This window comes from Eulemur rufifrons, chromosome 8 (genome assembly GCF_041146395.1).
Source record: "Eulemur rufifrons isolate Redbay chromosome 8, OSU_ERuf_1, whole genome shotgun sequence".
In the NCBI taxonomy this organism is placed as follows: domain Eukaryota; kingdom Metazoa; phylum Chordata; class Mammalia; order Primates; family Lemuridae; genus Eulemur; species Eulemur rufifrons.
The window spans coordinates 43,688,503-43,714,752 of NC_090990.1; the positions used below are offsets into that span (position 1 = coordinate 43,688,503).

The following is a 26,250-nucleotide window of genomic DNA, read 5'->3' on the forward strand; positions in this document are numbered from 1 at the left end:
CATGACCAAGTGGGATTTATCCCTGGAAATCAAGGATCAACATACAAAAGTCAATTAATGTGATACACCACATCAATAAGATAAAGGACAAAAATCACATGATATCTCAACAGATTCAGAAAAAGCATTTGACAAAATTCAATACCCTTTCATGATAAAAACTTTCAACAAGTAGGAATAGAAGGAAATTACCTCAATATAATAAAAGCCATATATGAAATGCCCACAGCCAGCATCACACTCAATGGTGAAAAACTGAAAGGTTTTCCTTTTCGACCAGGAACAAGGCAAGAATGCCCAATCTTGCCACTTCTATTCAAGATAGTATTGGAAGTCCTAGCCACTGTGATTAATTAAAAAAAAAAAAAAAAAAAAGGAAAGAAAGGAAAGGAAAAGGGAAAGGGAAAGGGAAGGGAAGAAAGGAAGGAAGGAAGGAAGGAAGGAAGGAAGGAAGGAAGGAAGGAAGGGCATCCAAATCAGAAAGGAAAAAGTAAAATGATTTCTCTTTGCAGGTGACATGACCGTATATTTGGAAAACCCAAAAGATGCTACAAAAAAACTGCTAGAACTAATAAATGAATTCAATAAAATCAGGATACAAAAATCAACATATAAAAATTAGTTATGTTCTATACACTGACAACAAACTAAAAAGGAAATTAAGAAAACAATTTCATTTACAAAAGCATCAAAAATAAAAAATATATTTAATAAACTTAGCTAAGGGAGGTGAAAGACTTGTACAACGAAAACTATAAAAATTGATGAAAGAAATTAAAGATGACTCAAGTAAACAGAAATACACTTTGTGTTCATGGATTGAAAAACTTAATATTGTTAATATGCCCATACTAATCAAAGCACTCTACAGATTCAGTGCAATACCTATCAAAATCCTATTAGTATCTTTTTTTACAGAAATAGAAAAACCAATCCTAAAATTCATATGAAACCACAAATGATCCTGAATAGCCAAAGCAGTCTTTAGAAAGAACAATGCTGGAGACATCATACTTCTGATTTCAAAATGTATTACAAAGCTACAGTAATTAAAATAGTATGGTACTAGCATAAAGGCAGCCACTAAACCAATGGAACAGAATAGAAAGCCCAAAAATAAAGCCACTCTTATACAGAGGTGCCAAGGATACACAATGGGGAAAAAGCAGTCTTTCCAACAAATGGTGCTGGGAAAACCGAATTTCCACATGCAAAGAAATGAAAATGGACCCTTATCTTACACCATATACAAAAATCAACTCAAAATACATTAAAGACTTAAACTCAAGACCTGAAACTATAAAACTCCTAGAAGAAAACTTAGGGGAAAAGCTTCATGACATTGGTCTTGGCAATGACTTCTTGGCTATGACACCAAAAGCATAAGTAACAAAATTAAAAAAAATAGACAAGTGGGACTATATCAAACTAAAAGCCTTCTGCCCAGCAAAGGAAACAATTAAGAGAATTAAAAAACAACCTATGGAATAGGAAAAAATATCTGCATATCACATATCTGATAAGAGGTTAATATCCAAAATATATAAGAAATTTCTACAATAGCACAAAAACAAAAAATCCAATTAAAAATGGGCAAAGGACTTGAACAGACACTTCTTCAAAAAAGACATATAAATAGACAACAGATATTTGAAAAAGTGTTCAACATCACAAATCATCAGGGAAGTGTAAGTCAAAACCACAATGAAATATCACCTCACACCAGTTAAGATGGCTACTATAAAAAAATAAACAAAAGATAAGCACTGGCTAGGATGTGAAGAAACTGGAATCCCTGCTAACGTTGGTAGGAATGTAAAATGGTATAACTTCTATGGAAAACAGTATGGAGGTTACTCAAAATATTAAAAATAGAACTACCATATGATTCAGCAATCCCACTTCTGGGAATTTATACAAAGTTGAAATCCAGATCTCAAAGAAAGATCTGCACTCCCACATTCATTGCAGCATTATTCACAATAGCCAAGATGTAGAAATAACCTAAATGTTCATCAATGAATCAATGAAGAAAATGTGGTATAAACATACAACAAAATATTATTCAGCCTTAGGAAGAAAAGGAAATCCTGCATTATGCAACAACATGGATGAACCCTGAGGACATTAGGCAAAGTGACAGAATCAGTCGCAGAAGGACAAATACTGCATGATTACATGGATATGTGGTATGGATCTCAAGTAGTTAAACTCATAGAAGTAGAGAAGAGTGTTTGCCAGGGTCTTGGATTAGGAGGAAATGGGGAGTTGTTATTCAATGGATATAAAGTCTCAGTTATGCAAAATGAATAAGTTCTGGAGATCTGCTGTACAATACTGTGCTTATATTTAAAAATATGGCATTGTACACTTAAAAATGTAGGTCTCATGTTAAATGTTCTTACTTCCCTCCAAAAGAGAAAAAAGACAAAGTAACAATTATAGACCAAAATAAAAACTTTTTTAAAATAAATATTCAGCTCATCACAAGCCTAACTCATTTGCCTCAATAAAAATTATGGCAAACTATGGAACTTGTGTTTATGAAGCATCAGGAAGTACACATGGAAGGAAAAGATGAGACTCTGAACAACCTTTCCTTCTTAAAACAGAATAATGACCACAGCTGACACATAAGAAAATATGTGTCAGTGAAATACACTGGTCCCAGAACACTTTTTGAGGCAGTAAACTGAGATAATGGAAACACAGGTTTTAGAATCAGAAATATTTGGGTTTGAAATACCAGTAACTCGTTTTCTTTCACAATCACTCATGTGAGTGAGTGCACATGCACTGTTCTCAGTGTATTACAAACATCAATCAATTCACTATATCAACTCATTTAATCTTCATAACAACTTCATGAGGTAATTACTATTATTACTCTCATTTTACAGATCAGAGAAGGAAACCAAGGCCCACAGTGATTAAGTCACTTGACAAAGGTCATATAGCTACAATAGTAAGTGACAGAGCCATAATCTGAACCTAAGTAGTCTGGTGCCAGAGTTTGTGCTCCTGGAACAATAATTCAGTCTCCAAGAGTCTCAGCTTCATCTGTAAAATTGAAATTAAAACAGTGAATCATCAGGATAAAATGTGGTAATTCTTGCAAAGCAGCCAGTCTGGAACCCAGAACACAATGGACACAATTTCAACTCTTTCTTTTCACTGATGAGCAACCAGAGGCCTCTGGTAATTGCAGGATGCTACCTATGGTCATAAGCAATGATGTCATGAATTTACAAATAAAGAAGGTTCTAGTATAATCCAGACAGTAATATGAATATGTATGAATATGCTCTAAGGGATATATTGACAAAAAATTTGCTACTATTCAAATAGAACCTCAGTGGGATATTATTAATAATAAAGAATCAGCAGTATAAGAACTGTTTTTATAATTTTAACATCTCCCAATGCCACAACAATACTAGAGAAACATATAAATAGATCTAGACCAAGTAGAAGCCTACCTGTAGCCCTACCTGTACCCAAAATTTTCATTAGAAATACAAAGATGAAAAGTGTCTCTGAACTTTTCTGTTTGTTTGTTTTTTTTTGTTTTTTTTGTTTTTTTTATTTTTTTTTTTTTTGAGACAGAGTCTCACTCTGTTGCCCGGGCTAGAGTAAGTGCCGTGGCGTCAGCCTAGCTCACAGCAACCTCAAACTCCTGGGCTCAAGCAATCCTCCTGCCTCAGCCTCCCGAGTAGCTGGGACTACAGGCATGCACCACCATGCCCGGCTAATTTTTTGTATATATATATTTTAGTTGTCCATATAATTTCTTTCTATTTTTAGTAGAGACGGGGTCTCACCCTTGCTCAGGCTAGTCTCGAACTCCTGACCTCAAGCGATCCACCCACCTCTGCCTCCCAGAGTGCTAGGATTACAGGCGTGAGCCACCGCGCCCGGCCTGAACTTTTCTGTTTGTATTCACTAGACCCTCCAACAAACTGTCAGCCATCACGCCCGCCAAGAGATAAATCCTGACATTGAATGAATCTGAATTTTCTAGAATGTCACTGATATCCTACACTTGTCCCAGTCTTTCTGGCATACCATCCTGTATTCCACATAGATATATGTTAGGTAAAATAATCATCTGAGATAATACTACAAAGGACTGGTAGCTGGACTCCTAGAGCTGGAAAAATACACTAAGGCTATTATAGGATGAGATTTAAAGGGAACAAAACAGATACAAAAATGATCGTTATTTTAGGGGCATTACCTCAGAAAACCAAAACTGTTTCCAGTAAGTTAAAATAATATAGGAAGTTCCATTTCAGAAATGAATGTACCTCTACCTTGGGAGGGAAAAATTTTACTATCTGTGAGGCCTCTGCCAAGTTACTTAACTTCTCTATCCCTCAGTTTTACCTATACCTAACAGGGTTGTTACGAAAATTAAAAGAATTAACACATTTAACACATTCAGAATAGTGCCCAAGATATGAAACAGTTTTTTGTTTTTTGTTTTTTTTTAGAGACAAGGCCTCACTCTGTCTCCCAGGCTGGAACTCTTGGGTTCCAGAGACCCTCCTGCCTCAGCCTCCCAAGTAGCTGGACTACAGGTGTGTACCACCACACCTGGTTAAAAAAATTTTTTTTTTTTTTTTGGTAGAGATGGGGTCTCACTATGTTGTCCAGGATGAAAAAAATGTTATTTATTATTACGACCATTGTCAATATCACCATCAGTGTTATCCACACTGCCATCATCACTGTCATCATCACCTACCAGGAAACTACTTCATTTCAGTCTCACACACTTTCATGGACTCATCATTTTCCAATACTGCTGATGGCACCACTTGTTAAGGTTCATTTTATTTTGTAACCCACTTCTCTAAACAATATTTTTTCTAGTCAATAATTTAACTGTTTTCCAAATGAATGCAACATAGTCTCAAGATAGTTTCAGCTAAGCCATTCTCAGTATTTGCCAATCCTTGTCACTAAAAGAGAAAACTTGATTTATCAAAAATACTTTGTGTCCCAACACAGAGGAGAAATGAGAGACTTACATTAGGCATAATATACGTATGCATTGTGAAAGTTACTTTATAACATACCTCTTAAAAGAGAGATTCTCATTTATCATTTTTCTCTTTCTTAAATGAATCATTAAGCAAAGAACCTAAGACAGTAACCCAAATAAAACACAAAGACAGTCAGTTTTCTCTCATGAAGGCTCAGAATACTAACCTGGAAAATAAGAACCAAGGGTCTTCCTACTAACTAGGTATAGGTTATTAGACAAATCACTTGACCTCTTTGGACTCTAGTTTCCTTATCTGTAAAATGAGAAGGTGGATATTAAATTAGCTCTAATTTTCCTTACTGCTCCAAAAGTCGATGATTCTATAATGAACTATTTGACATAAACTTTAGAATTTTAAATTTTCTCTTATTTCTGTGATAAAGGTAGATTTTGCTTATTACCTAATTCCCTCACTAGATGGTGCTATTGGCATAGTTATCTCATATTATTTAATACTTGAAGAAACCAGCAGCTAGTGTTTCCCAAAAGGGGCACTCACAGGCTTTGGGGGCTGATGATTCCTCCCTGTGAGGGCTCTCCAAGCCACTACAGGATATTTATCATCCCTAGTCCTTATCTGCTGAACACCAATAATCCACTCCCACCTCCCCAATCACTGTGACAATCAAAAACAATAGGAGGCTGCCCCCAGTTTAGAACCACTAAAAGAAAATAGGTTTTCTTTTTTCAAATTTAAGAAACAGATACTCAAGAATAAAAACAGATCGTTTAGTTATTTGTGAAATCAAGAAAACAAAAGTCACTTCTATAAATGACTAAAGTGTCAAAATCTCTTTACAGTGACAAATAAATATGCATAACCAACAAAATCCAATATGTAACAGGACATCTTTTTGTCAGCTGATAACTGGACAGCTAGTTATTCTATGTTTCATTCATACCTCTGTTCTACTGGTTATTACTAATTCTATATTAATCACTCTGATAATTTACATAATGATAAATGCCTTCAAAATGAAAAGTTAAAACTCCCATAAAAATATAAATATACAAAATAAACTCACTCCTAGCCGATTGTGGAGCAGAAAAAGAGAGAACCCTAGGGAAGGTGAGCTGCCTATTCTGAAAGTAACTTCATTTTAGTGACTTTTCCATATTCTGTTTGGCTCTTGGTCTTGACAGCACATGACCAACAGACCCATCTCTCTGGAACAGTTTCCACTAGCCAAGCTCACAAGATTGACATAAAATCAGAATGTCAACTTCTTAATTTACAGAGATGATGACAGCTGCTTAAACCAGCAATAGTGCAGGCATCTGTGTCCCTGGGTCAGCACCTTCTCTCCCTTTTAGGCATGCTACAGAGGAAACAAGGCTATAATCTGAAAGTTGGAAGGAGAGAATGAGGAAAAGGAGGATTATGTTATGTGACTGGAATATTAAATGGCAAGAACACAAGTGTGATGGATCAGGGACCAAAAAAAGGATACAGTCACAAATAAGAATCAAGTCTAATGTGCCCAAAATAACACTTTGAGGGAGGTACTGTCGTTATTCCTGTTTTTCAGGCTAGAAAACAGACTTGAAGAGATTAAGTATTTGCCTATGGCCATGGGGAGGAGAAAAGAGCTCAATCATAGGTCTGTCATGACTGTGGAGTCTAAGTCCTAACACCTCTGCTAGATAAGGTAGAAAATGCTTAAAATTGCTCACAAAGAAGTCCCTGTCTACCTTTCAGTTTTATCTCTTGTCAGTGATGCTCTTGAACTCTGTCTACATTTTAGCCCCACAGTGAATTTTCAATTCCTGGAATAGGCGATCGTTCCTTTTGCCTCTGAACGTGCTATTTGCCATGCCCAACACTCCTCCCTCCCATCAACATCTTCACCAGGATAATTGCTCTTTATCTTTCAGATCTCCATTTTAAATATTTCTTTCTCAGCCTAATTCCTAGACAGTTTTCCTGATCCCTACACAAAGTTACTTACATTTCTGCTATATTTTCCCATGGAATAAATGTCTCCTGTATATCCCTATCATAATACTTCAAACTTTGTTAAATGTACTTATTGAATATCTCTGTTACTTCAATTCTGACCTCCATAAAGGTATTACATAACCTTACAACCTGACAATTAATTATGTTCAATTAATAAATGAAAATCAACATAATAGACCAGAGAAGAGCTAGCACCTGGGTCTGCAAGATCTGTCTTCTGATATGTATTAACACAGATTTTAAAAGTATCAATCTGAAGTGATGGATTGGTCAGCCCAGAAAATGAAAAGTCTGGAGACAAATGTTGGCCAATGTCCACTTAAGTCTTATCTTGAGAAAGTGCATACCCTGGCTTACTGGACCTGCTTCTTATTTGTGGCAGGGTGGGGAATGGAATGGAGGAGAGTATGATTGCAATCAATGAAAGCTATAATGAGGCAGAAATTTTACAGCAGAAATTCAAGTAAAAGATGCCAGTAGGAGAGATGGAAACATATTGAGATATATTTTACAGATCATTTGAATTGACAGGACTTGGTAAAAAATTAGATGTCAATGATAAAGAGGGAAGAACTAAGGAAGACTCTAGGTTTTTTTCCAAACAAAACTGAAGATGGTAGTGTATATATTGGGAAAAGGAAAACTAGAGAAGAAATACGTATGAGCAGAAATCAAGGATTTAATATTGAGCATATTGGTTTCGAAATAATGAACTTGTGAAATAGAGAAGAAGAAATAAATGATTATAAGACTTGCGCTCAAAGGACTTTAATTGTATTAACTCTATGAGATAGGTCCAACTATTATTCCTATCCTACAGATGAGGAAAGTTGAGGCACATAAAGGACAAATAACTTGCCCCAAGATCACATAATTAATATTCTCTGTGGCAAAGAAGATTCTCAAACTTAGGGAGTCTAACACCAGAGCTCATGCATTATCAGTACACTGCATTGCTTCTGGGGCAACTGACTGACTCTCCCACACTGTAGAGACCCCAGAAAGGTTTAGTATTTAATATCCAAGAAAGAGGACTGAGGTAGAAGGTTCATGATAGAGAATTACTAAAAGACTCCACAGTGAATAGGAAAGCCCCACCTCCTTCTCCCCTTGCAATCCCCAAACAAACCAGTTTTATAGGATTCATCTACAGAGACACTTGAATGGCCACAGAGACAAAGACTATCTATACTTCACAGCAAGGTTCCCCAAAGAGTGAACTAGCTCACTGTCCTATAATTTTATAGTAAAACTCACTATCCCAGCCTATGTAGGCAGAGCTTCTGATGAATTTCTTAGTATCTTCTTATAAAATATGGACAATCATGAATCACAAATTTGGGGACTTATACTTCCAGGCATAATAGAGTAACTGCTACTGGATTTGTCCTCCCACCATCAATAACTCTAAAGCTGGACAAAATATACGAGGCAATTGTTTTCAGGTAATGGACAATAGGTAGAACAAGACAGTGATCCCTGAGAAAAGAGAAATACTTAAGTTGATCTTGAGATCTGCCTCTGCTCTCTGCCTGGAGCAGTTTCCTGACCACAACACAGGGAGGCAGAACCTAAGCAGAACATGGCAAGTCTAGCTAAGCTAAGAAGTTAGGAGATAGGAGTTAGGGGCTGCAAAGGTGGCTGGAATTTGTGGAGTAAGGTAATAGAAAAAAACATGGCCTCAGAAATCAGTATTGAGATTTTCTCAAGGTTCCTTAAACTGGACTTCATCAAAATTAAAAATGTTTGCTCTGGGGGGAAAAAAAAAATCTGCTAAGAGAAAGAAAAGACAAGCCACAGATGGGGAAGAACAATTTTCAAATCATATATCCAACAAATGACTGTATCCAATATATGTAAAGAAAACTCTGAAGTCTGCAGTAAGAAAACCAGTCTAATCAGAATATGGCAAGAGACTTCAACAGACAGTTAACCAAGGAGGAAAACAGGTAGCAAATAAGCACATAAAATCATCAGTCAGATTATAAAAGACTAAATCTTCCATAACCAGAAATCAATAGGTAATACCTTTACCTAATGAATCAAGAAATTACAAAATAAACGTATTATGTGGAAATATAGAAGTAAATAGCTAAACGCTTCAAAGTGATTATCTCTGGGGTGCAAGGCTGGGCAGAGGGGACTATTATTTTCCATCATGAGTTTATAATCCTATATGACTTTCTATGCTATAACAAAATGTATGGCTACTCACACAAAATGTTAATATATATTTTTAAAAGGGGAGTATAGTTAATAGTATCAAATGCTACTAAGAAGTAGAATAAGATAAAGATAGAAAAGTAAGTATGGAATATGACAACATGCACTCTATCCAAGGCAACAGAATGAGACTCTGTCATTCATTCATATATATATATCCATATATACATAAATATCACTAATCTTACACAAACTCTTCCAGAGAAGAGAAAATGAAGAACATTTCCCAAATCATGGATTATGAGGCCAGCATAACTTTAGTACCAAAACCTGACAGGACATTACAAGATAAGAAAATTCTAGGCCAGTATCTCCTACAAACATATATCTAAACATCCTAATCTGAACATTAAACCAGTTCTAGCTTACTATTAAAGGATAACATAAATGACAAAAAGTGGGTTTAATTCCAAAAATGAAAATGTGACAACTTAAAAAAAAAAAGTAATTTGCCACATTAACAGATTAAAGGAGAAAATTCATATAATGATCTTGATAAATGCAGAAAATGCATTCGATAAAATTTAATATTCATAATTTGAAAAAATCTTAGGATATCAGAAATAAAAGTAAAACTTTAAATATGATAAAAAGTATCTATTACATAAAAAAAGCTTACAATGAACATCATAATTAATGATGAAATACTGAATGCCTTCTCTCCCCTAAGATCAGGAAGAAACAACATTGCCGACCATCAACCTTGGGCTGAAGTTTCTGGCTATTGCAATAAGGCAAAAAAAGAAAGAAGAGTTGACCCTTGAACAACACGGGGGATAAGGATGCCGACCTCCCTATGCATCAAAAATCATATAACTTTTGACTTCCCCAAAACTTAACTACTAATAGCCTACTATCGAGACCTTACCAATAACATTCAATTAACACATATTTTATGTTTCATGTATTATATACTGTGTTCTTAAAGTAAGCTAGAGAAGAGAAAATCATAAGCAAGAAAAATTATATATACTATTCATGAAGTGGATCATAAAGGTCTTCTTCCTTGTCACCTTCACACTGAGTAGGTTAAGGAAGAGAAGGAAGAGGAGGGTTTGGTACTGCTGTCTCAGGTGACAGAAGTGAAAGAGGTGGCAGGAGAGCTAGGCACACTCTGTGTAACTTTATGGAAATAAATTTCTGTCATTTAAAGTCAAAAGCAGTCTTAAATAACCTGAACTCTTCTGCCAGATTGTTTAATGTCAATTTGTTTTCTGACACTGCCTCTTCAACATCTCCTTCCTCATCCGTCATCTGGCACTGGCGCGAAAGCACTCATCTCTATCAAGTCATCGTTAATTCCTCTGATGTGGTGTCCATTAGCTCTTGAATTTTGCAAAGATCCATATCTTGAAAGCCTTCACCCCCCACTTTTATGCTATATCCAGTCTGTTTCATGATTTCCTTTACTGGCTCTGTAATAAATCCTGGGAAGTCCTGCACAACATCTGGACAGTTTTCTTCAGCAAGAATGTATTATTTGGGGCTTGATGGCTTTCACAGCTTTTTCTCTAACAACGATGGCATGTTCAATGGTGTAATGCTTCCAGACTTTTTATCAAATTCTCTTCCATAGTGTTCACAATCCTTTCCATAGAGTTCTGTGTGTAGTGAACCTTAAAGATTCTTATGCCCCCCTGATCTAGAGGCTTAATCAGAGACATTGTGTTTGAGGAAAAGTAGATCACTTTAATGCCTTCAGTATTGAATTCATGGGTTTCTGGGTGGCCAGGGGCATTGTCCGATGTCAAAAGAACTACAAAAGGCAGTCCCTTATTGGCAAGGTACTTTCCGACTTCAAGAACAAAGCACTGATGGAACCAATCCTGAAAAAGTGTTCTTATTGTCCGGGCCTTCTTGCTGTACAACCAAGAGCTGTTTATTTTTTCCCTTCAAGGCTCAGGAGCTAGCAGTTTTATAGATAAAAGAAGTCCTAATTATAAACCCAACTGCATTTGTGCAAAATGGTAGAGTTAGCCTACCCCTTTCTGCCTTAAATCCTGATGCTTGCTCCACTTCCTTAATAATAAATATACTTTGTAGCATTTTCTTCCATAATAGGGCACTTTGTTCTGCACTAACAACCTGTTTAAGCAGGTAACCTTTTTCCTCAATGATTTTCTTAATGGTTTCTAGGAACTCATCTGCTAACAGATGCTGCTTCTCCTGTTTTGACATTTTTAAAGCCAAACCTCTTTCTAAAATTATCAAACCATCCATTGCTGCCGTTAAATGCTCCAGTTTTAGATTTTTTACTTTCCTTTTGCTTTAAGTTGTCATATAATGACTTCACTTTTTCTCAAATCATATTACAGTCTATAGATACACCTTTCTTACAGCAATTGCAGCTGCACCTACATAAAACCTACATTTTCAATATAAGAAAAAAAGGCATTTCACAAAAAGTGCAAGGTTTTCGAGCCTGCTGGTACAGCTGCAGCTACGGCTTCATGAATTTTCTTTTCTTTGTTTCAGTGATCCTTACACTGGACTCAATTTTCTTGAAATGGTGGGCAACCACAGCTGTAGACCTCAATCTATGGTACATATCAAGCAATTCAACCTTTTCTTGTAATGTCATGAACTTTTCTCTGTTTCTTGGGAGCACTTTCAGGATCACTACTGGCACTCTGTACGGGTCCCATGGTTTTAGTTAAGGTTTACAGCATTGCACTAAACACAATGAAAAATACTCAAGAACCACAAGAGATCACTTTTTACTGGAACATATAATTTACTAGAGAAATGAACTGCTCAAGCAGAGATGATTAGTGTCACACAAATGTTGTCCATGCAGACACTCAAAACACTTGACCTCACCCCAACAGCAACAGGAGGTGGCCTGAAATTATTACAGTAATAATAATAAATTTGCTGTTTTTATAATAGATTTGTGTATATTTTATGGTAGTTAATAAAACAGATGAGTACCTACATATATTTTATGCATTCATGACATCTTTTTCTTAATTTTTTAATATTTCTAGGCTACGTGGTTGATCTGCAAATTGTTTCAAATATCAAAAAAAATTTCCAATATATTTATTGAAAAAAAATCTATGTATAAGTAGACTGACACAATTCAAGCCATGTTGTTCAAGGGTCAACTGTGACACTATCATATCAAAAAACATGAAACAAACAAACAAAAAAATGAAACATTTAGCAATAAATCTAACAAAAGATGTATACAGTATACATTTTTATATATAATTTCTATATATAAAAAACTTTAAAAAATTAATATCTAAATAAATGGACAAATATATCATATTCATGGATAGGAAGAATCAATATTGTACATACTAGTCAACTGTTTCCAAACTGATAATATAAATGCAATGCAATTCCAATCAAAATTCAAGACATGTTTTTGTATGAGTCTATAATTTAATAAGCTGATTATTAAATTTATGTGAAAATGCAAAGGTCCAAGAATAGCCAAGTCAATTTTGCTGAACAATAACATTGGAGAACAGAAGCTATCAGACAAGAACACTTACTACACAGCTACAGTGATAATTGGTGGAAAGACAAACAACAGGCCAATGGAACAGAATAGTGAGTCCAGAAACAGACCTCATAAATACCTTTATAACAAAGACACACTGAAGTACAGTGAAGAAAAGACGATTTTTTTCAATAAATGGTACTGAGTCAGTTAACCATCTATATGGAAAAAAATTACATTGACCTCTTCCTCATATTTTAAAAAAATAATAAAACAATAGTTTCTTGGAAATAAAGCAGGAATAATTTATTGAGATAGACAAAGATTTATTAAACAGAACGCACTCAATATAAAGGGAAAATGTGGCATGCTATATACATTAAAATTAGGAATTTCTTGATACAGCCAATCTGTGGGCCCTTATTTGGGGGCCTTTTAATGTATGCAGTCTGATGATTCACTTAACCATACTTACTTAACATTCAAAGAACTGTTTTGCTTTTATGATTGAGTAATATCTTGATTTATAAAGTTAAATCCATAAAACTTATGAGAGATTCAAATAAGTGATTTTTAATAATTTTCGTAACTATCAGAAACTCAACAAATGATCAAATAAAATCTGAATTTAATACATGAAATGGCACTGTTTTTACTCATTTTTAAATGATAATTATCACAAGTGATTAAAAATAGCTGCCTGGTACCCTGTTAAGTAGACAGGAACAAAGTCAACATAAATAAAAGTAAAGGTCTAGAGCGGTTCTCTGTGGCGAGCAAAAAAAAAAAAAAAGAAAGGAAAAAAAGTCATCTGCTAAACAAAAATAACCTAAATGCCTATTCTCTTACTACTTATTTAAATGGTGAAAACCGAGTTTGCTTAGCCAGGTTCATAGCTACAATAGGATTTACCTTTTTCCAAATGGGAGAAAATAGCTACACATCTTATTTACTCAAAAAAGCCTCCTTAGGAGTAAAATAAAGATAACATTAGCTTCCAGAAGGCACAAATTTAAAGAGGCTGGGATGGCAGGGAGATGACACATTACATAAACATACATTTTTTTAAATTTTGATTGATATATTTCGTGTCTGTAATCAAAAATTTATACATGCAAAAAATTCTTTCCAGTAAAAGATTAGGACTTTTTAAATATAACCTGATAATTACTACAATCTGATGTATTCTGTCTATACTGCCTCATATACAGAAGGGAGTTAAATGAGTATCTTTAAATATGCATTCTTTCAAGGTCGATAATCTTCAAATTTCTACATATTAATAGAAACTGTACAAAGGGTAAATATAGTCCAACTCTCACTCTGTGCTCATGGCAAACATCATTAAGACAACAAACACATACACATATTTATCTTTTACTATGTGAAGGACACTGTGTATTCTCAACTACTAAACATTTTACCTTTGCAGCAAGTTGTAGTCCGATTTTGTCAGCTTCAGCCTCCAGTGTTCTACTGTATGGTCTATCAAACATATACTAAGAAGAAATAGGATAGAAAAGCTCCATTAAGGCAACTTACTCATGACAAAAAGAATTAATTTTGTGGAATATCTAGGATAAAATTTTTTATACTCTAACATTTAGAAAACATCATGGTGTAAAACATAAATACAGCCTTTATTTCCTCCCTTAGATATGAATACTTTCAAAAATAGAAAAAATAGAAAAAGTCATGCCTATAAATTTCCAGACAGACTGTGGTATAATAAGTAGTACACTTCTATTTTTCCTATTATAATCTCCACCTGCTGAGCAGAGGGTTTCCTAAGAAAGCTTATTGATGCAGGCTTTTAACATGGTCAAGTAATATTGTGATTTTGCAGTTTTAAAAGAAAATTGAGAAAACATATGTATATATAGCCAGTGACACTACTAGAGGATTTACTTAAGAAAATTCACCACATAGCAGAATGTTCTTTCTTTGATAAATTATCTTAATTTCCTTCTCCTTTTCTAAGTATTGATTAGTTGGGAAAATGAAATTTTCTTCCAACTTCAATAAAATAATACAAATAGATATCATAACTTTAATTTTCCTAATTACTTGTATTTACGTGACCGCTTTCCAGTTAAATTCTAATTTTCAGTAAGTACTAAAACTTTGTAGGAGATGGATCGATAGGCAGGACTTTTCAGAAAAGAGCTATTAACTGGGGAAGCGATCTTTCAAAGGTGACTACATGTCTGTGACAGCTAGAAATAATATAATTAATCTGATCCACAATACGTGACCATTAAATATGACTTTCATCCTTCTCAATCACATCTGTTTTAGGCTGATGAACAGCACCATATAGTGTCTTCACTCTCCAGGAGCAGTCTGCATGGGCCCCATCAAGTCCACTAACAGTATACTGATTTAAAATTTTGACTTTAAAAAGAAAGAAACTTAAGTTTAAGTCCAAATGCTAACACTTATTAATTAACTCTAGGCTAATTGTTTAACCTCTCTGCCAGTAACATCATATGTAAAATGGAATTTGTAACAGTACCAACCTCTTAGAGTTGCAGAGAGGAATAAATGAACAAATCGTAATGATAATTCATGTTTATTGAGTCCTTACTTCATGCCACGTACTGTGCTAAATGCTTTAAATGAGTGGTCCTCAACCTGGTATGATGTTGTCTCCCAGGTACATTTATAAATGTTTGAAGATATTTTTGATTGTCACAACTCGAGGGACAGAGAGCTACTAACATCTAGTGGGTAGAGGCCAGATATACTACTAAGCTACTAAACATTCTACCATGCACAGGATAGCTCCCCCCAACAAAGAATTATCCATCCAAAATGTCAATAGTGCTGGTATTAAGAAATCCTGCCTTAAATGTATCGTTCAGTCCTCACAACAAAGGAATGAATAGCAGATGTTAGCAATTCCATTCCCTAATGACTTTACTATCTGAATTCCTCTCTGCTCTCCAATCACAGTAAGCAAGGCTTTATTTATGGAAAGAAAAACATCTTGTCACCAAAATTATTAAGGGGCCTTGATTTAGGGAAAAAGAATGCAAACAGAAGTTATTCTTATTTTATTTTCAACTTAATTATTAAACTGAAGAATTACACTGAAATGGCAGGATTTATAGAGTATTTCAAGGGAGAAACAGTTATCTTTCTTATGACCAAATCCTGATTCCATTACAGAAAACGCAATCTAAAGATAGATGGGGAAAACAACTATATTAACTCCTTTGACTTCCCAGGTCAGTGACAAACAAAATTCAAAAGATGAGGTCCCATTACCTAAGCAATAATCATGCCTTCTTTTTCTCTTTGAGAACCTTTACTTCAACATAAATGAAGCCAAATGATAACACTGATGAACAGACTTACTTATCCAATCTCAAAAGCAATTTGTCTCAAAGGATTCTGCACATTAGATTTAAACAGCACCCAGATGGCACTCTGATGGGTGCTCCACAAATCATTAAATAAACAAATAACAGATTGTTCCTAAACAACCAAACCTCCCAGGACAGGAAGAAATATCTGAAGAAAGATGTAAAATAAAATAATTAATCATGGTTAACAAACCATTTATGAAGATTCTAAGACCTGCTTTCAATAGTGCAGTGTTTTGAACAAAATGAGGGACTCAATATAATTTTTGAGATTATTACACATAACCACTAAAAAAAAAAGTTAAACACCTAAAAAGACTACCCTTTCGATATTTTCAAAGCAATGTTAGTTTAACCTGGTAGTGAGAAGGAAAGGAGGGCAGTGAAGCAGCTTCAGCCAATTCTACATGCATTAAAGTTTAGGGGTTTCAATAGCTCCCTATCAAAATACAAATACAGTTGGTCCTCTGAATCTGCATCTGTGGATTCAACTGAGGATGTAAAATATTCAGAAAAGTAAAAAATAAGAATACAACAAATTTGTTAAAAATACAGCATAACAACTATTTATATAGCATTTACATTGTATTAGGTATTATAAGTAATCTAGAGATGATTAAAAATATATGAGATGATGTGCGTAGATTATAAGCAAATACTATGCCATTTTTTATCTGGGACTTTGGCATACTCAGATTTCGGTATCCATGGGAGATCCTGGAACCAATCCCCCACTGATACTGAGGAATGACTGTATTTGGAGAAAGGGGGAATCATTAAGTTAGTATACCACAGTCAGAACAGATCAGTGACTAGGTTTTCTCTCTGTAGGACCAATAACTATACTAAAAAAATATTAGCTGAAAGTTGCCAAGCCCTTCTAACCCACCCATATTCATCATCTGAGAGATGTAGTATTCCTTAAATGTTCATGTATATGAATATCCTCTAAAAATGAGAAAACAGAAGACACTAAAAATTAGTACCCATAATTCATGCTAAATGTGAAAATATCTCTGGTATTTGTTGTTTTACGATATTAAAATATTCTCACCAAAGGCTATTACAAATTTAAGTTATTGTGTCAGACTTACCTCCTGCAATTTAGACTGTATCCACTGGCCCAAAATTGCCAAACTATCTCGAGGACAAATGGCCCAAATCATCGTGAGAAAAATCATACCTAGGAAATCCAATAAATGAACCAAGCTAGCCTTTTCTGCCTGAGAATAATCAAAATAATGAAAATTACATTTAATAAATTGAAACAGCTTACATTTTCTAGTTCATTATGTGTAATCACATTAAATAATCACATTTCATGTTTTTAACTGACCTTCACCAACTGAGATGGAAAGTTTTTTTCTTCATTGAGTTTACTGTTTCCCGGTCTGTTTTTCCCGTCCTGTTTTATATCCTTCTATATCCATTCGTTCATTTAGCTAGCATTTACTGAGCCACTTACTATATTAGTCAGATGTTATTAACCTACAGTTTCTTATATTAACAAGCATAACTATCTTTTAAGATAGGTACAATTATCTCTATTTTACAGATAATGAAACTGAGACAGAGCTTAAAAGAGTTGTTCAAATTCACACAGCTATTAGTAAAAGGCCCAGGAGTTAAACCTGGGCAATTTCAAATATATATTCACTACATCTTTTTAAAAATCAAGTAAGTGTATTTACTTTACTTATATACCTGAATAAAGATTAAACACCACCTAACATATGAAGCAGTTAAAATAAGGAAGAATTCAAAAAAAGACTGGATGTTTCTTTTTGAAAAGTCTTATAGTTTTCAAGACCTAATATATAAAACATGATTCATTTATACAAATTTGCAATTTTATAAGTCTAGTATTTCTCACCAGGGAATCAGGTTCTGTGAATTTCTGTATTTACTTACAGCAATAACCAAAAAATGTTTTACATAAAATAGTTTTCAGTAGTAATATCTAAATATAAGTTTAATGTACTGGATTGTTCACTGTTTGCCATTAAAGTTGATTAATAAATGTTAACATAATGCTGATACTGATAATATAGCAGTCATGACTTAAAGGTATGAAACATGACTGAAAACTAAAAATAATGACCTAGAATATGTCCCTTAATAATATATTCTACCCTCACAAAACATACTTTGCTTCATTATAAGAACTATGTATTGTGAAAAACAATTACGGAATTATTTTAACATGAAAGAATGAAACTCAAAATGATAAAGCCATTATAGAAGAGAAAGTCTTGCTTATAAATTATTAAAGATTATAATTGCTACTACACAGTCTTAGAAAACTAGAAATAAAAAAAAAATTTTATGTATTGGTGGAATAAAGAAAACAACATAAAAGACTAGATCAAATCAAAATTGAGACTCCCAAAAGAGAAAATATTGTGTTGATAATATTTAAGACCTCTGCCAAAGAAATATTAATAGCTATTTTATATTTTCAAGGCTATTTGCTTTTTACATCTTTTCTAATTATTGTTCTTGCACTGATGGAGATGACAATACACTGAACATCAGGCACTGAACTAGACGCCAGAATAACAAATGTACCCAATAGTAACACCTTTTAAATGTCAAAATGGCCAAGACTGGTTTTACAGTTATGAAGCCATTACTTGAAAGATATTAAAGTGCATATGATGACACTATTTTAACTGCTTAGATCATTCTTGCATATATTTAAGAAAAATATTTTTTAAATTTTCTTATAACTCAGAAGAAATAAAGGAGAAAATCACTACCTGTGCTTCAGAAAAGCACAACTTTGGCTCACCTCATCCCAGTAATACTCTAAGAAATAGATAAAATTTTAGATGACTTTTAGAAGGATCAGAAACATCATTTCTATTTGAAGTTAATAGTACTTGTATTTCTGATTTAGCATTTCACAGTCTTTTCACTATTTATTGGAAGCACAACGGCATTTACCTTTATATTTTCAATTAAAGAAAATATACTTCTAATTATTTAGACAAAAAGTCATTTATACTTTTAATAAATAACAAAAAAATGAGTAAAACAAATATATTATTTTCCTGGACTCATACCAAGTTGAATAGACATGTAATCGCAGGAGCATAATTCAACTAGAATTCTATGATCTGTAAGAAAAGTACCGCTAACAACCAGGTAACTGTGGTAAAGGAGGAAACACTGGACTTGCATACAGACGATCTGGGCTAAAGTCCCAATTCTGCCACTTTTTAGTTATTCAGTCTCTTTCTAATCCTCATATACAAAATAGAAATAATACATACCTCATGAGGTATTAAAATTATAAATGAGAAGGCACATATTAAAAAACTCGGTAAACTGTAAAATGGCAAAGTATCATTATTACTCTGCATTAATTATATATAGCATATTATTCTAGACATTTTCAAAGATGCTCCAAGCTATCCTCTGAGAATGAATAAAAAAGAAAGAAAACTGATTTATGTACTTACATAGTAATTTCACTTTCTTACAATTAATTTTATGTTAATAATTATGGAAAGCTTAAAATCTAATTTGAAATAATTAGAGGTTGAGAATAATTACTTTTTGGAAAAGAGACAGGTGATAAAAATAGTATTTAAAAGAAACACCAATTATTCAGTACAAAATATTAAAGACTAAAAAATTCTCAAAATAGCCAATCACATTTTTTAGGCAACAGAATAAGGCAATTACTAAAAACCAAAATTCCATCCTTAGAAAAAGAAGAAAGAAAACACTGAACCTTCGTTCTAGGTACTTACAGCATGCCCAAGTACTGCGTGTGCTATTTCATGGCCCAGAAGGAAGGAAAGCTGATGAATATCATTTACACTATTTAAAAGCCCAGTGAAAATAAACACTTGTCCATTCTGCAGCATAAAGAAAATGACGGAAGCAATTAGAACACCATAAAAAATAAGGACATTAAATTTGACAATAAAAATGTGTTTGAGAACATTTACTTACTGGAAGCACAAAGGCATTTATATCCGGGGAATCAACCACATGAATAACCCAATTGATCTCAGAGATCCCTGGAATATCTTTATTGCATTCAATTAGATGATAAACCACTTCTTTAACAGTCAGATATCGGGCATCTTTCTCAGTTAGCATATCATTTTTAAATTCTTCCATCCACTGAAAGATTAAAAAGTATTCTTTATTTTTAGTGCTACAAATATTTTAGTCGTACAAAACGTTTACATTGCTTCACGGAGAGTTATATGGCTACCTATTGTTGAACACCTTTAAGTTTTAATTACATAAAAATCTGCATATGAAACACTCAAATTTGAATTATTCATGCAAAGACAATCCAGTTTTTCACAAAGAAACAAATTCTAATACTAAGATTTTTTTTAGGTACTGAATGGATTGAAATCAAATTTCATTCATTTCTATTAGCCTATAAACAAATAAAATAAATATTATTTCTACTTTTCTAAATATTTTAGAAAACAAAATGCCACTAAGGAACATAAAGATTTCATATAAGAAAGTTAACTACCAAAGAAAAATACTTTCATAACCCACTGAATAGAAAAACATCTTATACTTAATGAAAAGGTTAAGCTTTTACCAAAAAAAGACAACATTTCGTTAATTTTAAAGTGTTTTACTCACATAGATTGAAAGGAAATTACAGAAATCTCAGAACTAATGAGCAACTATCTCTCCATCATGCCGATTAAAACTAGCCACTATGTGAAGACACTTTTTCTGAAGCTATGTTCATTGAAAGATCTTTCAAGTGTACTGAGAAAAGTAAGGATGTTCTGGAAATATTACTTTAATATCCATAAAATGTATAATTTCTTTCACATAATCAACAAATTGGCAACTTCTTCCTTGAGATGCATTTAAAAGACATGATTTTGTAGAATGAGTTTAAAAGTTTTTGTGTCAAGTAGTATTGTTAAAAAGCATAATTCACCAACATAAACTGCCTAAACAAATAAAAAAAACCCACTACTTATTAATCCTTCTGAAGTAGATGACAGTATATGTAATTATAGCACTTTATAATATTCCTATGAGCACATGTGTTTAAATTTTCCTATCATGCAGGTATTATTACACTTGTAGCTTAAATAAGAAAAAAAGGAAAGTATATCTAGGTCTACATATACACATATGCAGACACATAAAAATAATTTTTAAAAATTTTCTTAGCAATATGAATTGGCAGAAGATGCACTAATTTAATATTAGGTTGGTCTCAAACTTTCCTTACACTTGCCTCTGACTAAATTCTAAGCAACTTCTCAAATCTTACTACAAGAAATTGGTCTTAACTTCGGAACAATTTTCATAGTGAAAAACCATTGTTATTTCTTTTTTTCATGGTAACTTCCCATTGACTAACTCAGAAGCCCATTTGGAAAAAAAAGATATAAAGATCTAACCATGCCAAGTGAGGCTATGACACATCAATTCAACAAATATTAATTGAGCCACAGAGCACATACCATGTATGTATGCACTGGAGACAGAATGATAATCTCTGTCCTTAAGGAAGAACTCAGTAGGTTACAAATGTTTAACTACCTGAGTTAGTATACTTTCCAAGGAGTTAAGAGTTCTGAATTCCAACTTTATTTTGGATCCAAAATATATAATAAATTGCAAAAATTGATGTTTGGAAAAAAACTATCATATTGTATATTTGACTTTCAAGGTATAAAAATTTTGACTATAGATCTATTTATTCAAGCACTACTTTACACATTGTGTTAGTCCTTAAGATAAAATGATAAAACAGACAAGATTCCTGCTCCATGAAGCTTAGTCTAACAAGGGAGACACACCAGTAAAAGATAATTATGCAAATAATTATTAACATGCTACTACCATGTAAGTGCTTTAAGGAAAAGTATAGTCTGCAAAAAGAAAACAAAACCTGCAGACCTAACGCCAGTATAGCCAAGCACTGGGAACAATTACAAATGAGCCGGTTTATAATTCAGTCTGTATGAAGGACACCCCCTAGGGCCTGATCTAGTCACCCTGCCTAACCCAGTCTGGATAATTAAGGCAGGCTTTCCTGAGAAAGCGACATTTAAGCTGACAGGTGCTGAGCAGGAGTTAGCTAGGTGAATGGGAGAAGAAACAATATAGGTAGTAGGAATGCTAAGTGTGAAAGGTCTAAGGCCTTCTGGAAAAGAAAAAAATGCTAATTTCATATCAAAGACTAAAATTTAAAAGCAGTGCATCTTTCACATCTAAGAAACTTTCCTGCTTTGAGTGTTATATTAAGCAATCTAATTAAAAACAATTCTTACTACTTACTGCTTCATATTCCAGTTCTGATAATAGTCTGAAATGCTCTTTCCCCAACAACAGTAGCTTGCTTCTTCCTGTGATTGGACTCACTTCCAGGTGAGTAAAATAAAACACTAGGAATACTAATCCAAAACTACTCAAACCAAGGAATAACTTCCATTTATTCTTCCTTATACTTTCTTTAAATAGTTCCTTCTTGTTAGGAGGAAGTGCCTGCCACCATTTCCTTATGCCCCTAGAGCAAAAAGAAAAATTCAAAATTCTGATAATCTTATCAGCATATATCACTAAAGCTCAAATGCATACACTAGAATTTCATGTCCTCAAACATTTGAAATTTTATGATATAGTTCTCTATATAGATGGCTTTTTCAATTTATGAAATTCTTAGCTAAATGATGAAAAAGTAACCAACTCTATAGAGCTACGGTTAAAAATTCTAACGCTGATTTCAATTTTCTTCTTCAGCTATTTTACGTATAAATACTAAATGAGGAGCTATTTTACTACGACTACCACTAGTTAACATTTACTGGCTATGTTACACATGCAAAATACTCTTCTAATCATTGTATATATGCCATCTCATTTAATCTTCATAGTAACACAGTTACAGAAGAGAAAAGTGAGATATAGAGAAGTTAAGCAACTTCCGCAAGGTTACAGAGGTAATAAGAGAAAAACCAGGCAATGAAGGCAGTGACATTCCAGAGTCTGACTACTGAACCACTTAATAGGGATAAACGACCTAAATAAATATCTAAGGGGTTACAGTTCAATAAATCTATACCTTTAACCACTATTCTTTCCACTGCTCCTCAGACTTCCGGCACAATCTGCCAGCGTTTCAGCAAGGTGCGAGGAAAACTACCTCAGCATTGATTTTGGAAATAAACAATGCTCAGTAGCAGAAACTCCACTATCCTCTTTAGAACATGAGAAAGGAGAGGTAATAAGAAGATCATAAGCATGTAAATAAGAAAATGGGAAATTTTATAGAAAACATGTGAGGAGGTCCACTTTCTCCCAGGCAACAATATTCTCTACCTGTGTTCAGAAACATTTTGGCAACAAGCAATGTTTCCAATATTAGGACAAAAATGTTCCCTTATGAGTTCAAACCACAACAAAAATTTAACATACATAAATCATTGCCTTGACAAGAATTTATTTTACAAAATAACTTCTTAAAAAGTTATGTTAATTTTGTTAAGTCACACACCTGAAATGCCTTTAGAAAAAGTGTTTCAACCTGAAGGGACATAAACCAAACTAGGAAATATACTTTTTTCCTTTTTAAAACTTTATGACATTATTTATTTAAAATACATGCAAGACATATTCGAAAAGGAAATTTTAGGTGACTCACAGTAACAAAAACAAAAAGGTTAAAAGTAAATAACTTAAAAGGATGAAAATGCATCAGAAATCAGAAAGAGCTATTATCCCAAGAACCTGGGGTGAGTTGTTCCTTTTAACTGAGAGCCAATCTAGCTGTATCTTTTCTGGGTGGCAACACCAAATTATGAAGAACACAGTAAATTACACAGCAGAAGCTCTCAATTTTTGATCAAAAGCAAATTGCATTAGTTAGCATGGAAGTACGAAGAAGGCTAGAAGGGACTTCATAGGTTATCAAACTCAAAGTTTTACGAGGAGACAATGATTGGCTTTCTTCAATCTTCATCAAACAGATAGTAGGAAAAAAGGGTTAAAGTACTATTTAGCTGTGAAAATACCAATTATTATTAAAGGACCACTGAGAGAATATAAAGATTTGTTGGAAATAAAATAGAAATATTAACGGTTTAAGAGTTAACTAGGAGGGAGCCCATTCTCATATAAGCAAAGTTCCTCAGTTTCATGATTTGCTGCCTCGAATCCCACAAACTAGAAAGGCATGTTTGCAAATACTGTTCTCATCCCTGAGTTATAACTTCTGATTCTTCTTATACTAATAAATCTTTTTTAAAATGTCCATAAAATATGTAAGAAAAACTTTTAAAAGATCACACATTTCTATACCATAAATTAATCTGCAGTAAATTATTTCAAGATTACTAAATCATACATAACAAACTTGGGTAAGACCTACTGGAACTTAATTTTGAGCTAAATAGGCAGTGGAAGGGGATTTAAAAAGGTTTCTTTAAAAGTGTAATTTTACAAACACAAAAGTTTAATTTTTAAAAGTTAATACAAGTTAACATACAAAATGTTAATGCAAAAAGTTAATACAAAAGTTTAGTTTTTAAAAAGTACTTTACCTGCCTACAATGATTGCAAGTAGCTTCTGCACTGGTTTAAGAATAATCAACAAGAAAGGAACTGGAGCAGCTTGAAACCGTGGAGAAGTGTGGAAACACCTGATAACTCTTATGGGAGAACAGCTTGGGCGATGCAGAAGAGCAGGAACTACTGTAACTTCTTTTATCAGCAGCTGTCTTGAAAAAGAGTCATTCCATGCAGTATATTTGCTGGCAGTCATCCAGATTTCCTTACTTTTGCTACTTGGGAGGCATGCTATTCTTTTGTTTTTAAAAGTCCTATAAAAAGTAAAGTTTCCAGGCAGAAAAGTCAACCTATTACACTGACTTACTCCCAGTCTCTGATACTTATTTACTGTATGGTTAATTTGTACTTGATGACAGTCTGGAGAGGTTACCAGTAATGTGTTACATTTTCTCCAATTGGCTAATGAATTAAATCGGAAGAAAACACAGTTTCTAGCAGCAGACTGCAATCCATAGATAAAGCTCATCATTCTTTCACTTGATTATCTGGAACACAAGAAATAAATTATAAATAGCTGTGCAAAATATTAATTTACCAAACTGGAAAAATAATACTTATTCAATGGGTGTGTCAGTTCTTCCTTTACCATATCTCAGACTCATTCACCCTAGGCTTCGTTCTACTCACCCCCCTACAGCAATGCCTTGCAGCAATGCAAACCAGAGGAGCATATATAACATTACTTTTACTACACAATGTGCACTTGAATTTTTTTATTTCATTTTTTGGTAGGGAGGAGTCTATTTTTATTTTAATGACAAATTATTTGGAGAGTAAGAAATGGATTATTTAAAAACAACTACAATATCATCAGTTTGCAGTAACTAGGGAGAAGAAGTGTGTAATGGAATGGTAAAATCTAACTTATAAAATGCACTGGACATTAGGCAATGATGGACAGTGATCCCTGAGAGATGGGAAACAAGATGAAACAACTGCCCCAGCTTATTGCCTGGAGAGTGTTTCCAGCCCCAGTACAGACAGGGTAAACCTAGGTGAAGCCTAATGGTACCTCTAAGCTTGAAGAGGTGAAGCTGGGAGTTCAAGGAGATCAAGGTAGCAAGAGCTCACAGGGCAGAGTACAAGAGACGATAGAGCTGTACAAAAAAAGAACTCCAGACATCTGCAGAGAATAGCCCTCTCATATTGAACTGAGTCCTATCAGGACATACGTGTAAGAAAACCCCCTGGAGCATGGAAAAAACACCTGAAAGATTACAGGAAACAACATACAGAGCTCGCACAGGGCAGGGTACAGTCCCTACTCACACCCATCAAAGTGGAAAACTCATGGGCTTTAAATAGAGTACTCAGAGGGTTTTGTCTCAGTATTAGAGAAAAATTAGTCCTAGACCGAAAGCTGCTCTAGCCCAACCTAACAAAGATTAAAAGCAACAGCAACACTCAAAGAGATTAAAATGCTTCTAAGCATCCCAGAAAAAAAGCTCAAGAACAGTTATTAGAATACAAAAATATCCAGCACTGAACAAGGTATTATTTACAATTAAAAATTACCATGTGATAATTATGTGATCTATAATTAGAAGAAATTATCAATTGGAAACTAACTCCTAAATAAATGAATGACAGCATTAGTAGACAAAGATATTAGTTATTGTAA

At 33.7% G+C, this 26,250-nt stretch overlaps 1 protein-coding gene across 3 annotated transcripts in view; it reads right to left on the reverse strand.

Moving 5' to 3' along the window:
• Positions 1-26,250, reverse strand: part of OMA1 (OMA1 zinc metallopeptidase) — a 51,925-nt gene that overhangs the window by 18,594 nt on the left and 7,081 nt on the right. For all 3 annotated transcript variants that reach the window (XM_069477996.1, XM_069477997.1, XM_069477998.1), the window contains exons 2-7: positions 24,602-25,114; positions 22,341-22,569; positions 20,016-20,189; positions 19,811-19,918; positions 17,147-17,275; positions 14,109-14,183 (exon numbers count right to left, since the gene is read on the reverse strand). In XM_069477996.1, the coding sequence (XP_069334097.1) occupies positions 14,109-14,183; positions 17,147-17,275; positions 19,811-19,918; positions 20,016-20,189; positions 22,341-22,569; positions 24,602-25,098 (1,212 nt within the window). In that variant the 5' untranslated portion in view covers positions 25,099-25,114. The remainder of the gene's footprint in view (positions 1-14,108; positions 14,184-17,146; positions 17,276-19,810; positions 19,919-20,015; positions 20,190-22,340; positions 22,570-24,601; positions 25,115-26,250) is intronic.